Source organism: Populus trichocarpa, chromosome 18 (genome assembly GCF_000002775.5).
Source record: "Populus trichocarpa isolate Nisqually-1 chromosome 18, P.trichocarpa_v4.1, whole genome shotgun sequence".
NCBI lineage: Eukaryota > Viridiplantae > Streptophyta > Magnoliopsida > Malpighiales > Salicaceae > Populus > Populus trichocarpa.
In genome coordinates, this window is record NC_037302.2 from 3,707,394 (window position 1) to 3,724,569 (window position 17,176).

At 36.6% G+C, this 17,176-nt stretch overlaps 2 protein-coding genes across 2 annotated transcripts; one reads left to right on the forward strand and one right to left on the reverse strand.

The window, feature by feature from the left end:
• The first annotated feature begins 209 nt into the window (after window positions 1-209).
• LOC7476701 (protein unc-13 homolog) lies at window positions 210-7,077 on the forward strand. The gene is made up of 5 exons (XM_002324759.3): window positions 210-766; window positions 2,841-3,707; window positions 4,411-4,866; window positions 5,369-5,558; window positions 5,643-7,077. The coding sequence occupies exons 1-5, from the start codon at window positions 251-253 to the stop codon at window positions 6,569-6,571; spliced, it is 2,958 nt and encodes a 985-aa protein (XP_002324795.2). The 5' UTR covers window positions 210-250; the 3' UTR covers window positions 6,572-7,077.
• A 333-nt stretch (window positions 7,078-7,410) lies between these two features.
• LOC7476700 (nuclear pore complex protein NUP85) lies at window positions 7,411-14,157 on the reverse strand. Its single transcript, XM_052449072.1, has 19 exons — window positions 13,575-14,157; window positions 13,385-13,487; window positions 13,185-13,295; window positions 12,997-13,080; window positions 12,461-12,532; window positions 12,295-12,343; window positions 12,128-12,189; window positions 11,452-11,658; window positions 11,150-11,350; window positions 10,917-11,027; window positions 10,777-10,814; window positions 10,494-10,650; window positions 9,615-9,716; window positions 9,453-9,509; window positions 9,079-9,225; window positions 8,896-8,966; window positions 8,694-8,781; window positions 8,382-8,438; window positions 7,411-8,047 (listed from the first exon to the last, which is right to left on the reverse strand). The coding sequence occupies exons 1-19, from the start codon at window positions 13,964-13,966 to the stop codon at window positions 7,850-7,852; spliced, it is 2,307 nt and encodes a 768-aa protein (XP_052305032.1). The 5' UTR covers window positions 13,967-14,157; the 3' UTR covers window positions 7,411-7,849.
• Between the last annotated feature and the right edge of the window lie 3,019 nt (window positions 14,158-17,176).

Below are 17,176 nucleotides of genomic sequence, written 5' to 3' on the forward strand. Positions count from 1 at the left end.
TCTTTTACAAACCAAAGCACGTCTTAAATCATTTTTAACCATTAAAGACAAGTGGTCCCACTCCCACTTCCACTGTAGTAGCTATGCTGTAAACACTGCACCGTTTCAGTCCAACAAAACAACACTTTTTCCTAAAATCCAAATAATAAAAAAACAAATCCTTTCACTTTTCTCATTTTATATATATACACAGTTACACACGCTTCCCTCCTTTCTCGAGAGCCTCTCTCTCTAGAGAAAATACAAGAAAATGGCTTCTCTCTTTAGAGAGCTCTCTTTAGGCCACTCTAAGAGAGATTCCATCCCACCACCGCTTAAGCCACCGCCATTATCCATAATGCTCTCTAAACCCACTATCACCACTACTGATCTCGGCTCCCCACTAGGCCAACTCGGCACCCAACTCTCCGATTCCGACCTCCGGTCCACCGCTTACGAGATCTTCGTCGCCGTTTGTCGTACTTCCTCCGGCAAGCCCTTAACTTACACTCCCAACTCCAATTCTGACTCACCTACCAACCACTCGACTCACTCCCCTAACTCTCCTGCTTTGCAACGCTCACTCACCTCTGCTGCTGCTAGCAAAATGAAGAAAGCTTTGGGGCTGAAGTCTCCGGGTTCGGGTTCTAAGAAGAGTCCGGGGTCGGGTCAGGGGAAGATAAGGAGAGGTTTGACCGTTGGTGAGTTGATGCGGGCTCAAATGCGGGTCAGTGAGACTGTGGATTCTAGGATTAGAAGGGCTTTGTTGAGGATTGCTGCCGGTCAGGTTAGATTTTATTCAATTTGTTTTTTTTTTCTGTTTTAGTTTAATTTTGAATTTCCAGTTTCCCCCCCTGTTTTGTTGGTTTTTTTTTTAAGAAAGTTTTGGTCTTTTTTTGGGTTTTTTTCTCCTGTATTCTGTTGAATTTTTTTGATCTGGTAAAACTCGATGTTTTGTTTGATAATCAGAGTGTGTTTGGTATTGTGGTTAAGGTTTGAAAAAAGTTGTTTTATAAAAAGTACTTTTAGTTGAGGTTGGTTTGAAAAAATAAGTGTTTGGTTAAAACTGTGGTTGAAATTGAGGTTGAAGAAAAAATAGTTTAATGTGTTTGGTTAAAAAATGCTTTTCAAATTGAGGTTATAAAATAATTAAAAAAGACATATATTAATATTGATGATTTTTAATTGAAATATTAACGATTTAATTACTGCTATTACATCATGAAATAAACAATATTTTATATAAAGTATTTTTATTGTCAGATTAAACTATGTTTAATTTCATCATGTATGAAATCTATTCAATAAGGACTACAGTTTTCATGGTTTCCTGAGCGTGCAACAACATAAGGTAAAATATCATCAGGAATAAAATTGGGATTGCGATCAAATTCTGCAAATGCTACGCCATCATACGATCTCCTTCAAATGTAATTATGTAGTGCCATTGAATCATGTGAAACATTAGTTTTTCAAATAAAACACAATATTGAGAAAAATTTTTAGATTTTTTTTATTTTACTGGGTCACATCCGGTTCAATGCATTTAGGTTTGGGTCGGACTAGTTCGATGCATTTAGGTTCGGGTTCGGCCCATTAACAATGGAGCTGATCTCCACTGTTCACGTGAACAGTGGAGACATGGAGAAGTGCAGAACAAGAAGAAGAAGAAAGGGAAGGGGAAGGGGAAGGGGCGGCGGCCCTGGGCGGTGGTGAGGGAGCCGCGCTCCACTGTTCTGCAACGTGAACAGTGGAGACTCCACCGTTCACGTTGCAGAACAGTGGAGACATGGTGCAGAAGGAGGAGGAGGAGGAGGAGGAGGAGGGGCGGCGGCCCTGGGCGGTGGTGAGGGAGCTGCGCTCCACTGTTCTTCAACGTGAACAGTGGAGTCTCCACTGTTCACGTTGCAGAACAGTTGAGACATGGTGCAGAAGAAGAAGGAGAAGGAGAAGGAGAAGGAGAAGAAGGCGAAGGAGAAGGGGAAGGAGAAGGGGAAGGGCTGGATGTTTCTCTGCTGCAAGGCGCGCCATTGTTACTGTGTTGTAACACAGTTGCAACAAAAGCAGCCCCAAGCTGCTTTGGAGAAGGAGAAGGGGAAGGGGAAGGGGAAGGGGAAGGGCTGATTATCCCTCTGCTGCAAGGCGTGCCATTGTTTACTGTGTTGTAACACAGTTGCAACAAAGCAGCTCCAAGCTGCTTCGATCGTTGCTGCGTTGCAAACGCAAGAAAAGGCGGGGCCCATGAACAATAAATCCCGTTTTTTTGGTAACCAAACATGCAAGAGCTGCGTTTCAAGCGAAACGCAGCAGCAGCAGCGTAAATAAACGATGTCTTAGTGTCGATCATGATTGCTGGTGTCGTAAAGGAAAACTTTAAGCTCTAAATTATGGTTAATCAAATGAGAAATAGTAATGTAGTTTTATGGCGATTCTTTTTTTTTTTTCTACAGAAAGATAAGTTTCTGAAAATTTGTAGCTCTAGGATTTTTTAATTGTCAATGTGCCATAATGGGGTTTTCAGTTTAGAATTTCATAACTTTGTGTTGTTTGTCTGAATTTAATAGTTTGATTGATATGAATTATTGAGCAGTCTTGGAAGTTTATCCAAGTGTGGTTTCCTTTGCTTATGGTGTTTATATATATATATATATATATATATATATATATATATATATATATTATTGTTAAAATGAGCTATCATTTTACTAATTACCATGTACTCGTGGATTGTAATGCATTTGATGACCGCTTTGTATCATACTGGTATGTTGAGCCTTTTTGTAGTTAGTTTAGCTGAGATAGCATTTGACTACACGCATGTTCATGGCTATTATGGAGCCCTATTAATGTGCTTGTTACAGGTTGGAAGGCGAATTGAGTCGATTGTTCTTCCACTAGAGCTACTGCAACAGCTCAAGCTTTTGGATTTTACTGATCAACAAGAATATGAAATGTGGCAGAAGAGAACCATGAAAGTTCTTGAGGCTGGACTTCTTTTGCATCCCCATGTGCCACTTGATAAGTCAAACCCTACTTCACAGCGGCTGCAGCAAATTCTCCATGGAGCTATGGATAGGCCTATAGAGACTGGAAAGAATAATGAGTCCATGCAAGTGCTTCGCAGTGCTGTTATGTCACTAGCAAGTAGATCTGATGGGTCTCTCTCAGAGATATGCCACTGGGCTGATGGGATTCCATTGAATCTTCGACTCTATGAAATGCTTTTACAAGCCTGCTTTGATGTTAATGACGAAACATCTATAATTGATGAAATTGATGAACTGATGGAACACATAAAGAAGACTTGGACAATCCTTGGAATGAATCAAATGCTCCACAATCTTTGCTTCACATGGGTTTTATTTCACCGTTTTGTTGCAACTGGCCAAGTAGAAACGGATCTGCTTGATGCAGCTGATGGTCAGCTAGCAGAAGTTGCAAAAGATGCGAAGACAACAAAGGATCCGCAATGCTCCAAGATTTTGAGTTCTACATTGAGTTCAATATTGGGATGGGCAGAGAAAAGACTCCTCGCTTATCATGACACTTTTGACAGGGGGAATGCCCAGACCATGCAGGGAATTGTTTCTCTGGGGGTGTTGGCAGCCAAGATTTTGGTTGAGGATATATCTAATGAGTATCGCAGAAAGAGAAAAAGTGAAGTAGATGTGGCTCGTACCAGGATTGAAACTTACATCAGATCATCACTACGCACTGCTTTTGCTCAAGTAAGTCTTTGCAACCTATTCGATAGACATGAGACATGAGAGCCATAATTCTCAATGACCTTGCTCTCATTTATAGTATGAGGGCACTTGCTATCTCTACACTGCATGAACCATTAGGAATGGGATTCAGAATGCAGTGCTGAAGTGTTGTGTACTTGGTCAGCACCTTATAATAGTTAGAGAGCTTATGAAGGATTGAGGAACTTGTTACATCGCTTTTCTTTGAAGATCTGCTCTTCTTTTTTATTTCTTTTTCTTTCCCCAATGCTTGATCAATATCTTAATGTGTGTGACTACTTAGCATAAAGAATGGAATAAAGGCTTCCTTTTCCTTAAAAATAAATAATAAAAATTCAAATGTCTGCTATATATCTTTATATAAATTTCAAAAAAGATTTCTTTTGGTGGCTTTATATTTTCCATTTATTTCAAGATGAGCATGTGCAATATATCTTTATATTGGCTATTCAAATTGGGTTAAGATAGCTGTCAAGAGGTCAACTTAGTGCTACCTGTGATGAGCATAGTTTAAGCTCAAATTGTGTGATCTCATAAACAAAAGCTAGCCTCCAAGTAAATTTTTTATTTTCATGAGCTGCTTCCACGAACACTATAATTGCATTGAGAGAGATGGAGAGATGCATCTATGTTTATATCAGTTCTCTTGGCTGGCTAGATGACTGTTTTATTGGCATAAAATTAGAGAATGGAGAAAGCAGACTCAAGCCGGAGAGCATCCAAAAACCAGCCAAACCCTCTTCCTATTCTTGCCATCCTTGCAAAGGATGTTGGTGAGTTGGCAGTTAACGAGAAGCAAGTATTTAGTCCAATACTGAAAAGATGGCATCCTTTCTCGGCTGGTGTTGCTGTGGCCACGCTTCATGCTTGCTATGGAAATGAGATAAAACAATTCATATCTAGTATAGTGGAATTAACACCAGATGCCGTGCAAGTGCTTAGAGCCGCAGATAAACTGGAGAAAGATCTGGTGCAGATTGCTGTAGAAGATTCAGTGGACAGTGATGATGGTGGGAAGGCAATAATCCGTGAAATGCCTCCTTATGAAGCTGAAGTTGCCATTGCCAATCTGGTTAAAGGATGGATCAAAGCAAGACTAGACAGACTTAAGGAATGGGTTGACAGGAATTTGCAACAAGAGGTACTTGTTAACTTGTTTGTACTGCTGTTTCTGTATTGATTTTTCCATCATTAAATGCACCACTGCACAACCTTGCAGATTTATTCTATTGAATTTGGTGTCAACTATGTCAACATTGACATGTTTCACTTACTATTGATTATGTCACAATGTTACAAGACTTTCTTGAAAGTTAATCCATTATGCTATTGCAATCTTGGCTTGTAAAAAAGCTAACCTTTGAAGGAGACATACATCGAGGAGGCTAGAGTTGAATGTTGGCAATGAGATATTATGTTTAATTGGATAGTCTGCCCATCAAAGTGGTTCTGTTATGACATTTGTGATAGTTTGCAAACTTGTGATAGATTTGTGCAAGCATTTTTTAACCTTCCATGCTAACATATGCACTCATCTGTTGAATTTTCTCCCCAGTACCTGTCAGTTTTGACTATCCATTCTTTTCGATGTATTTTTCATATGATCTGTTATTACCTTTCCGTGAGCTAACCAGCTTGTGTAGGTCTGGAACCCGCAGGCAAATCAAGAAGGATACGCTCCATCTGCCGTTGAAGTTTTGCGGATTATTGATGAAACTTTGGATGCATATTTCCAGCTGCCAATACCAATGCATCCAGCACTGCTACCTGACTTGATGGCTGGTCTTGACAGATGCCTTCAGTATTATGCAACCAAGGCAAAATCTGGCTGTGGTAAATGTTTGCAAAGCTCAAATATGTCCATGGCTTCAGTTTCTTGAGTTTCTAACAACTGCAATCAATCGGTCTGATTTGTAGGATCACGAAATAAATATGTTCCAAATATGCCAGCATTGACCAGATGTACTGCAGGATCAAAGTTTGTGTGGAAGAAGAAAGATAAGTTACCAAACACTCAGAAGAGAAATTCACAGGTTGTGACAATGAACGGGGATAATTCCTTTGGGGTGCCCCAGCTCTGTGTTCGTATAAATACTTTGCACAGAATCCGATCAGAGTTGGATGTATTAGAGAAGAGAATAATAACCCATTTGAGGAACTCAGAATCTGCTCATGCAGAAGACTTTACAAATGGTTTGGCAAAAAAGTTTGAACTAACACCAGCTGCTTGTATAGAAGGAGTTCAACAACTAAGTGAGGCTGTTGCTTACAAAATCATTTTCCATGACTTGAGTCATGTTTTGTGGGATGGTTTGTATGTTGGAGAGCTATCATCTTCTAGGATTGAACCCTTTACCCAGGAGCTTGAGCGGAATTTGCTGATCATTTCAAACACAATACATGAAAGAGTTCGGACACGAATTGTTACCGACATAATGAGAGCTTCCTTTGATGGATTCCTGTTTGTTTTGCTTGCGGGAGGCCCTTCTCGTGCTTTCACGCTCCAGGACTCTCAGATAATAGAGGATGATTTCAATTCCCTTAAAGATCTATTTTGGGCCAATGGGGATGGCCTGCCCGCCGATTTGATAGACAAGTTTTCAACCACAGTCAGAAGTATCCTTCCCCTTCTCAAAACAGATACAGAGAGTCTAGTTGAGCGTTACAGACGTGTAACCTTGGAGACATATGGCTCTTCTGCGAGGTCTAAACTTCCATTACCTCCAACTTCAGGGCAGTGGAATCCTACTGACCCAAACTCGCTTCTCCGTGTGTTGTGTTACCGGAATGATGAAGCAGCATCAAAGTTTCTCAAGAAGAACTACAATTTACCCAAGAAACTGTAACACACTGAGGTGATGTACATGGTAACTAAGCAGGCCTTGTCCTGTGGTTCTACTTGTCTTTGGCGAAGATGACCCGAACAAAATCCTCCCCATGGCATGCTTGGAAAATCAGGACTGCCTTGGGAAGCTGCAGTGAAATTGTATAGTACTCTGTCAGTTAATTCCAGTCGCTCTTTACCAGGATCAGCAATCCAGAATGAAGAAAAATTGATAGGGGATGAGTCTTGCCAAGCTTGCTTGGTGACCAAAATGGTAGAAGATCCAGGACTATTTATTTGACTATAGCTCACCTTCTTCAGCCCTACAATTTTATCTTTTTTTGTCTATTCTCTGCTGCATTTTTTTCTTTTGACCTTTCCGAGGTTCTTTTTTCTTTTCTCGATAAATTCAATGTTAGCGAGTAGTAGTTCTTTATTAAACGGTGCAGTCCTGGTATAGCTTCATTATGTTGATTGTAGTGCTTGTATTCTTTTGTTAGTATAAAGGCATTGGTTGATTTGTTTCCCTGCTCCTGTTTGTTCTCCCTCTCTTATCTCTCCTTCTCCAACAGCATTTCTTTCCTATATCTCATCTTTAACCCAACACTCCCTCCATCTTTCCTTGCCACTCCAATTGGCGAGCCGTCAAGACCCCCAACCTATTTTCTGCACAAAATAGTCCAATTCAGTGCTTGGAAGGTTTTTTTTTTAAGAAAAAAAAAAAAAAAAACTTGGAATGCGGTAATGCTGAGCATGAGGGCACGCAAATGCTTGTTCAGACAGAGTAGTGCATCACTCGAGTGTGACGGAAGGATCACGATTACATCGGAAACGAATCCTCTAGTAGTTGAGGAAACAATCAAGTTCAAACTTAGGTCATTTGCATTTCTTTAAGCATACCATTATACAACAATAGTTGAAACTTCTCCATGGCAACCCATCATCGATACAACTCGGATGAAAACTTGAATAGCAGAGATGTGTTAGCATCTGGGCATCTCCGTTTCTGTTAACCAGAGACTTGTAATGTAATTCTGCAAAAAGATGTGGAGTTCGATGCCTGCAGCCTTCTCAAAGTAAAACTTCTGGAAAGAGTAGTGGTTTCTCTTGTGAAACATTAGCTATGCAAAACCTTAAACAAACATGTTACACAAGCATGTACCGAATTCCAAATCCACCATCAACATTCCTTTGAAATGATGGTGATCATGTGGCTTGAATGCTTGGTCACCAGGAAAAATAGATAAGGTAGTCAAACGTACTGTGCATTAACATCTTCATGAATGTCAAAAACAAAGCATCACTGTTCTTCTAAGATGGCACGCCCAAGATTTGTAGCAAGGGCTAGCCTAACAGAGTCTAATGCCTCCGCTGGCAAGTCAGTGGCAACAATGCCTGGACGCAGGCTTGCCATGGACAATTCTTGCAGTTTATTCAACAAAAGGTTTGTTTGAGAGACATTTAGCAAAGGTCGCCCTTGCCAGCTAAGCAGTGTCAACTGCAATAAAGAATCATCAACTAGCAATTAGTCCGGCATGCATGAATTCTCAATTAATCATATGCACATTCTGTAACACAAAAACCTACTGTTAAAATATATCAAACAATCTCAAACTCAACAAAAAATTGAGATAAAATAAATATGGTTAGCCTGCTCAATACCGAAAACCTGCAAAAAATGTAATCTGGCAATTACATTTAAAAAATCCAGACCAGTTGCAAAATATGGAAATTCCAAGGCATGCACAGAATAAACTTCTACAATACACTGCACTCTTTGCTATCTCAGATATTATTTAATGTTAAAAGGGAGGAAAGGAGAAAAAGCTTACAGAATCATAAAGAAGAGGCAACCAGAAACGTTGAGGAGTAGAAGGGTTCTTCATAAGCTGCACATTCACAAAACAGAAACTAATAAAAAACCAAACCTTGCAACATATATATTATTAAAAAAAAACTCCATCCAAACAGGAGATCCAAGATAGCAATGCGTGTACTGCAAAATCACAGCTTATTTCTGCTTGTGCAACCACTTCATATTTCAACAAGTCCACTACATTACAAGATCCAGGGTCTTTAGAATTTGTAGATTGTATTGACTGATGCCACATCAATAGGATAGAAAGTTTGTTGATTAAACATACCAACATGAGCAAGTCAGCAGCATGCCGAGCAGCATCTGGAGTTTTCCTATCACAAACCTGCTGTAGCAATTTCTTGAAATCCCTATACCTGTGACACATCTAGTTTTAGAACCAAGATTGAAAATGAAAAGAAAAAAAAGAAACGGAAATGAAGAAGTAAAGGGAGGATTATGATCACTGCTGAGTTAGAGAAAACTTGTACTTGTGCAGAAACTCAAGACTCCCAGCAGGCTTTGATTTCGAACCCAACAATTCAATTAAACCCTCCCATTGCTGTATAGACAAACAATATGAAAAAAAAATTACCAAGGTTATTATAATTATTATAGCTCAAGTAATTTAGCATTGGCTGGCTGATCAAATCAATGATTGCAATGACAACCACCTTGAAGCTTTCACCAGAGATTGACTTTCCAACAGAATCAAACAACCGCTGGGCAATCTTGTTAAGGAGAAATTCATCCCGAGCTTGCTGAAGCCAGAAAACTCCCAAACCTTTCCTACCATGCTTCCAGTGGTACACTCCAGCAATCTATACACAATTATTAAATTTGTTAGTATAAATGCCCAAGTACCTAAAGTCTTGCAATACTCAGGAGAATCTGGCACTAAAAGACTTCTGCGTGTATGATATAACGTGTTTACGTTTTACTATAAACAAAAGCTACAGGCAGAGAATTCACTGAGCTCAAAGATACAAGACTTTTGGTGTATTCATACATAAATAAAGTCGAGGATGTGTTTTAAGATTTCATATACCTTCATAATGTTTGAGCTGACATGGTCGAGTTCATACAGACGGCAAATTTCTAAATTCTGCAAGCAGACAGATAAATGTCTATCAATCAAAGATTTAAACATCAACTATAAATGCATCCAAAAAATTGACACAGGGATGGCACTTCAAGATGAACCAATTACCTTAAGCAACAATTGATTGTGTTGGGCAGGCTGCCTGTATAATAAAACCTCCAACAAACTCATTCCTTGCCTCATACACGATGTCAAGTAAACTGGAGCAATCTGCAGGCAGAAGAGAATTGAATTAAGAAATACTTGACAAAATAGGAACGGGTAAATCACTGCCAAGGTAATTACACAAAAAGGGGCAGTTAATAAGGACAAAAATAAGATAAAACAGTGCCTAAAAAAATGAGCAATAGAACAGATAGAGAATATCAACCTCCACACTTCATATTCAAGAACCTTATACCTTGAAAATTACACAACCAGGAACTTTAAGGTTGAATCCCAAAGTAAATGGGTTGGCTCTCTCCAAGAACAGGCAGAATTTATTATTCGTTTTTAACTGAAACTAAATGCAATGAGGTAATAGAAAGTAAATTGAAGTTAAACATCTCCTAGCATAAGGATAAGTGAAAGGACATTTGAGTTTCTTTTTTATCCAAACAGGTCAGGTCTACTTTTGCATCAAAATAGATTGTGTTGGAGCTCCTTTATGACAGCCCGTGCTAGATGTCAAAGTTATATTGTTTAGATACAATTCTGCCTCTTCTACAGGAATTCAAATTTGTGAATGATTTATTCTTGAGCTCAGTTCCAATTGTGTACTAAATTACTAAATTGCAAATCCTTCTCCTTAAACCCCACTTTTGTATATATTCAAATATACTGTACATTCCGTATTCATTACACAAGTTAGCTTGGATTTGAGGATCTCAAGTATGAAATATTATGTACTGATCTACTACTTATATTAAAACTAACTCTTCTAGCATAATCTGTCATTATTACAATGGATTTAATTAGCATGCCATGATTCAAGCAGTTTGCACTTACTTGCCAAGTCAAGAAGTGAGAAGTTAGAACTTGAGCATAAACAAGACGATGGAGCTCTTCCATACTTATTCCCCCTATGTCATCATGCTCCTTGTGTAAAAGAAAATCTGCTTGGTCACTCCTAGCAGTCAATAACTCTATGGCATGAGTCACCATCCTGTTGAAAAGTCATCAAAATATAGTTTAAAAGGGTTGTTTGGTAGAAGTTTTCTTAAAAGACAATAAAATAAGCTTCTACATGTTGAACCAAAATGAGGATAGAGAGAAAATTAATAAAACCCACCAAGGACCAAACCCTCTTGAGCATTCTGCCAATACAACCTGCAAATGTTTGAAAACTCAAGGAGTTTATAAGAAAAAAGAACAAAAGGGAGTAAAACAATGGACAATACAACCTAGCAGTTTCAGATCCACATAGCTCACCTCAGTATTTTCCCCAATAATTCCAATTATTAGCCGCAGCAGCTTATGTGGACTAGACATTGGTTTCATCTTAACACATTTCTGAGCTAGGTTGTACATGCTTTCAAACCCCTGACCCAAGAAAAGAATTAAATGGAATCTCAAATCTTGCAAAAAGATAAAAAATCATCAGCAGCATAGGATTAAGACACAAATAATTCGATAAACTTAAAGAATAGTAAATATGCACTTACAACAGTGAATGGCCTTATGAACAGGAAGTGAGATATATACAGCTCTATCCAATGGGATGTTGCAGTGCAGAGAATCTCGGTGTTTCCCAGCATGATCTGGATCAGATTTTTCAAGCCCTCCCTGGTTTGACGGTGATCGCATAGAACCCAGAATGCACTGGAATCCAGCTTAGTTATTTGTTCTCGCCATTTCTCCCATGCCTAGAAAATAAAAGATATTAAGCAACATGGTTATGAAAATAATATATATATAGGAAAAGAAGATAGAAAGATTCAAATATAATACTAAAATGCACAAGTACCTTCATAAAATCAGGTTTGGCTTTAAAGCATTCACCTAATTTTCCATTTTTTAATTCTGGACGCATGCGTGGCATCATTGAAATTAGAACAGCTACAGTCTCAACTAGCCCATTCTCTGTCTGCTCAATAACAGAAAAACACACAGGACTTAAAATGCAACTGTGAAAACAGATGCATGGATACCAAGGAATCTTCATTTTGATAAAGATTCACATAATGATTCAAGAAGCACAAAACTCAACCTAAAAATGAAACCCAAACAACTTATGTTGGTTGGTTAAAAAAATTCAAGGACAAAACATTGTGTGTTTGAGAGTGTGGTAGAGGTTGTTTTTCAAAGTGTTTTTCACTTGGAAATACATTAAAAAACTGTTTTTTATTTTTTAAAACTTATTTTTAACATCAGCACATCAAAACAATCCAAAAACACTAAAACAATTAATTTGAAGCAAAAACAAAATTCAAATTTTGATGAAAAGCAGGTTCAACCTCATTGCCAAACACTCCCGATCCTCAAATTGTAATATATCAGCTCAATCATCAAATGTATGGTTATTACATGTTTATGGACAGACATAAACTCCACATATGCCAAATAAAGACGCTCTCAAGCAAAGAGGTTTATATTAAATGAACAGTTAAGATTTTAATGTCAATTGACATTTACAGACCAACCAATACTTGGCCAGGCAAGCAAAAAACAGTCACTAAAAATAGCATCTTCTCAAGGTGACAATCTAAAAGGCATAAAAAGTTTGCAGAAAATGAAATTTAAGAATAATTTTCAAATGGTGTGTACATATTCAATCAATCATCATTAAATTCTTACCAACCTCTCTAACGGCTAATCTGATCCAGATGATAAGATCCATGCAAGCGCAAAAGTTTCACCTGCAAGAAAAAAACATTAAGTCCTGCATTAAAACATTTGTCATCATTTCATCGCCTATGAGAGGAACTATACCACTCAACATACTACAGGAAAGACTGGACCCAAGATCACTTTACCACAATCTCTAGCCAACCAACTGCTAGTGCCGATGATATCACCTCCCAATATTTAGGATCATCTTCAATGACCTGCATAAAGCAATCATATAAGATCCGATATTCACAAGAGAAAAAAGTGAGTTCACATAGGTTTTGACCCTGGATATAATAAATGTCAAATAAGTTGCACAAAAGTCCAATCTAAGAATTGATTCAATTGAACATATGCAACCAAATTTCATCTCATTTCAACATTTTAAGCTGGAGAGGCTTGCCAAACATCCAGCATTCCCATAGATAGTAGACAGAAATAGATTCAAGCTCCATTCATGGACAACCCAATACAGAGAAAACTTTATGCACTAACAGGATTACATTTAGCAATATTGCTTGCCACCTTTTCCAATCATGATATTGCAAAATCAATCAGAGATCATATGAGAGCATAAGTTTAACATTTATGCTCACAAATTTATTAGAAACTTAGCTAAGCAAAGAAAAAAATCAAACTGTTTAATAGAACTTGAAAAAACAAATCCAGAACATAATCAAACCTGTAAGGTAACTAGTGTCCCTTGAAACTCCACAAGTTTTGAATGAACAGCTGGCTGGTCACCTGATAACAGGCAATCATAATCCTGGCAAGACCAGCAAGAATAAGAGCAGCAGAATTAACAAAAGGGTTCGATCAAACACAACCCCCAAAAAATCACAAAAGATAGAAAGCATAAATGATCATTACAGCCAACCAATCGACAAGGCGTTCTGGCAACCAACTCTGACATAATTTGTCTGCATAAAACATTTCCATCAGCTCCCATGCTGCCTTTAAGCTCGTTGGTTCCTCACCTTTCTACACAAAATGATTCACTTAATTAAACAATCAACCACTAACTCTAAACTCTAAATAAATAAATTACAATTGAGCCATGGAAATTTCACCTTTAAAACTTCTTTAGGATCTTCAATTAAAGGATTATAATTTGACTTCGGATTCCCAAGTAGTTCTTTTATGTCCTTGCTATACTCCATTACATACTCCCACCTAAAGAAAATAATTTATCTCATTTTTTACTAAAAACAATTCAATAAATAAACATAAATACTTTAAAAACAACAATTCAAAACTTGCCAGTCAAGGTGAAATGGAGAGGGACTTGATTGTAATTTAGATAAAATTGAAGCTGAATTCTTGCGACTTTGAAGGAGCGCAAAGGGCGTAACAGAGCCGTAGGCAATGCGCCTCCACTGCGCTGGTTCTCTGACGTCGGCGGCTCCGCTGTCGAGATTTACCTCCACAACTTTTCCCCCAATTTCTCCGTCGGAATCAGAATTGGAAGGCGGGTTACGGAGTAATGACACGCGGAGATTGTTTCCTCGGGCCCAGGAGATTGAGACGCGAGAGATTGGAGGTTTTAGGCCGTGGTGAAGCGGGTACACCACGGCGATTTCAGTGTCTGGCACGAATGGGACTAACTCGCCAGCGCTGGCAGAAGCCGCAGAATCCGCTGCGACGTCAGGCATTTCGATGGAGGAGTAACGGAAATTAAGGAGGAGTAACGATCTAGGGTTCTGGAGGGGTTTTGGAAGGAAAGCAGGACTGAGAGACTGTTATTTTATCGGTTTGCTTCATGTGTAACAAACGCAGCGTTTTTATCTACCCGTGGTTTTTCTATGGGAAAGGGAAACCTCAATTTATTACGAAAACCTATAAATTGGATCCACCATCTAAAATTTTTATCGACTACAGTCCTAAATGATCCCTGCCTGTGCCTTTGCCTCCACTAAAATATCATAATTAATTTTCAATATTCCATATAACAAATATATTAAAAGACATGAGAGTTTCACTTTAGCTATCCTCGTATTTCTTTTATTCATCACTTGTGATTATTTTGTCCTTTTCATTAAAAAAAAAAAAATGCCTTTAGATTAGAGATATTTTGATATTTTAAATTGATATATAAGTTATTACTAGTTTGTTCGAAGATATTTTTGTCTACTCAATGCTTTCATAAATAGTAAAATAATCAAAATACCTCTTGAGCAAAAGAATTAAATGGTGTCGGTAGGGGTATGTATGTATTTTTCTTTTTTATACACAAATGAATTTATGCATGTACCCTTGAATTCAAGACATTTAATTCATTGATGTTAGGGGTATTTTGGTCTTACCCTCAATTTTTTTATTAATTATAAGTTTGGTTTGGAATAGTCACGTAATTTACCATTAAAATAATAATTTCTTATTAAAAGCAGTGTGTATGTTGTCAAAAATGGTCGTTCGTCGTCTCAGATTATTCTTTGTCGTCTCTTCTTTCATTATAGACGGCGCATGTGCTCCAAATCTGGTATCGCCAGCGACCCCTTTTTTTTCCCCTTCATTTCTCTCTTCTACCCTCGTAAATACACTATGGTCTTTATTTGTTTTGTTATTTCAAATTCAAACCTTTGAATTTTTATTATTGTTTTTTAGTCATTTTCTCTTTTGTTGAAGTTTTGTTTGTTTTTAATTTAACCATTGGTTCTTAATTTGTATATATTAGGTATTTCAATTCGGTCATTTTACTTTTAATTTCTTATTTTTTTTCTTTGTCCTTTTATAAAAGTTTTTATGGCTTCCAATCTGATCCTTCAAATCAAGTTTACGATTTATCTTTCTTTAATGATTATATTTTTCTGTATGATTGTATTTTTTTCTTCAATTTTATTCTTTAATATTTAATTTTTTTTGAAATTAAACTTCATGATTTTTCTAGATTGGATATTTCAAATTTAATAACCGAGTCATGAGTTTAAAAAAGTTAACATTTTTTTTTTAAAAAAAGCTTCATAATTCCTTTTATTTTTAATCGATTCACTCTAGTCACATAATTTAGACTGTGGGTTTGACGGAATGTCTCATGGTGGCTTAACTCTAATTAACGTTTTTACATATTTGTCATAAATGATTTTTCATGTCTTTTTTTACTCATTTTCAGTACCTTAACATTATTTTTTGTTCAAAAAGTTGTTCAACCCCGCGGTACAATGTGGGTACGGAGCTAGTTCATTATAAATAGAGACCGACCACTATTAATAGTTTATGTAGGGTATCTCGGGTTAGCTTTGCGCACCGAATTAGATCCCTACACTCCGAACAACACTTATGAAACATGACTTACACTCTGCGGTCTATGGCTATCAATATTATTGGGTAGAGGGAGTCGAGCTGGAGACCATATAGAAAGTGTATATCTTGGCTGCATCCACTTTACCATTTCAGCCACCCATTAATGGTTTACTACTAATAATTGATATTTCTTTTTCTTAGTTAATTTCATTAAATAAAGTATATAGACCATAAAAATAAAATATTTAATATTTATCAAACACATTTAATAATATATTTTTAGAAAAAATACACAAATTATTTTAGATATTTATTTGTAAAATTATAAATATAATAAATTATTTAAATATATAAAAATTCATATATGAAGATCGATAGAGTTAGAGGATACTATTTCCACCGTCATAGCTGAATAAGTTAGCTTTTTTTTTTTCATTTTTCCACCTCCATTTCTATGAAGGTAAAACCCCTTCACTCTCCGGTAAAAGATGGTATAATCACTATCCTTATTTCTACCTCTCCTTTTTTTTTTCAATTTCAATTAAAGCATTGTTTTTAGTAAAATATAACTTAATTCTTATACTTAGTAAAAATTAGATAGGGTAAATTATAATGACCCTTTAAATATTATGAAATTGTGTAGATCATTCAAAAATTTAAAGATATGAGAAAAACATCTTGTTTAAGAAAATATTACATAAGCCCTATGTTTTACTCAAAAACCCATAATTACTACGAGGAAAAAATAGATAAATTAAAGATTTATTAAATAGGAGGAATAATATAAATTAATTGACATGATTATTTTTTAAAAGATGAAAATTATTAAATTCACTATTTAATTTTGGTCAATTTTAGTTTTATTTTAATTAACATTCTTTATCTAATTTATTAATATTTCTTAAATTTAGCTATTTCTTTCAAACTATAGTTAAGGACATTTTAGTTAAAAGATAATTAATATTTTATAGTGTAATATGTACAACATACATCATCCAATTCAACTCTCTTGTGATGCACACAAGGCACCACATGTCTGCTTTGAATTTCAATTATGATCATCTCACCACTTGAGTAGTGTCCTTTCTCCAAATCAATACACAATCTAATTTGGCCCTTATATACTTGATTTTCATTTGCATTAGCATTAGCTCGGATCATTCTCATGTTTCTTACATTCTCAAAACACTTATCAAGCATCTTCCTTATGTATAAAGTTATCTTTGTTTCCCAACTAGCAGCATGAATAAATCTATCTTGAAATTTAGCCATCAACTTTAAGCTTATTTTGCTAGCAACAACATTCTCAATAAATTTTCATATTTCCTTTCTTAGTTATTAAGGGACTGCCAAATTATTGGTGACACTACCAATCTTCATTGTATTGTCAAACTAATTTAAACCCTCATTATCAACTTTCCCAACATCTCTCATGTGCTGATAAAATTAAGAATTGTGTATGATTGGGAAGCACTCCCAAATCCAATGTTGATTTCTAATCCATGAAATCCTTTCGTTTTTATATTAGTATAGATATGCCTTGCACAATGTCTATGTGTCGCATTCGAGAATACCTCAAATATTGCTTCTGAAAGACTTTGAATAAACAAAAAGTTATAATA

Excerpts from the sequence above, each read along its gene's own strand:
- LOC7476701 (XM_002324759.3), top strand. The coding sequence starts at position 251 with ATGGCTTCTCTCTTTAGAGAGCTCTCTTTAGGCCACTCTAAGAGAGAT. Across the intron at positions 767-2,840 it reads TGAGGATTGCTGCCGGTCAG|GTTGGAAGGCGAATTGAGTC; the intron begins GTTAGATTTTAT and ends TGCTTGTTACAG. Across the intron at positions 5,559-5,642 it reads CAAGGCAAAATCTGGCTGTG|GATCACGAAATAAATATGTT; the intron begins GTAAATGTTTGC and ends TCTGATTTGTAG.
- LOC7476700 (XM_052449072.1), bottom strand. The coding sequence starts at position 13,966 with ATGCCTGACGTCGCAGCGGATTCTGCGGCTTCTGCCAGCGCTGGCGAG. Across the intron at positions 13,488-13,574 it reads TCTCCATTTCACCTTGACTG|GTGGGAGTATGTAATGGAGT; the intron begins GCAAGTTTTGAA and ends TATTTTCTTTAG. Across the intron at positions 12,344-12,460 it reads TTGGTTGGCTAGAGATTGTG|GTGAAACTTTTGCGCTTGCA; the intron begins GTAAAGTGATCT and ends TTTTTCTTGCAG.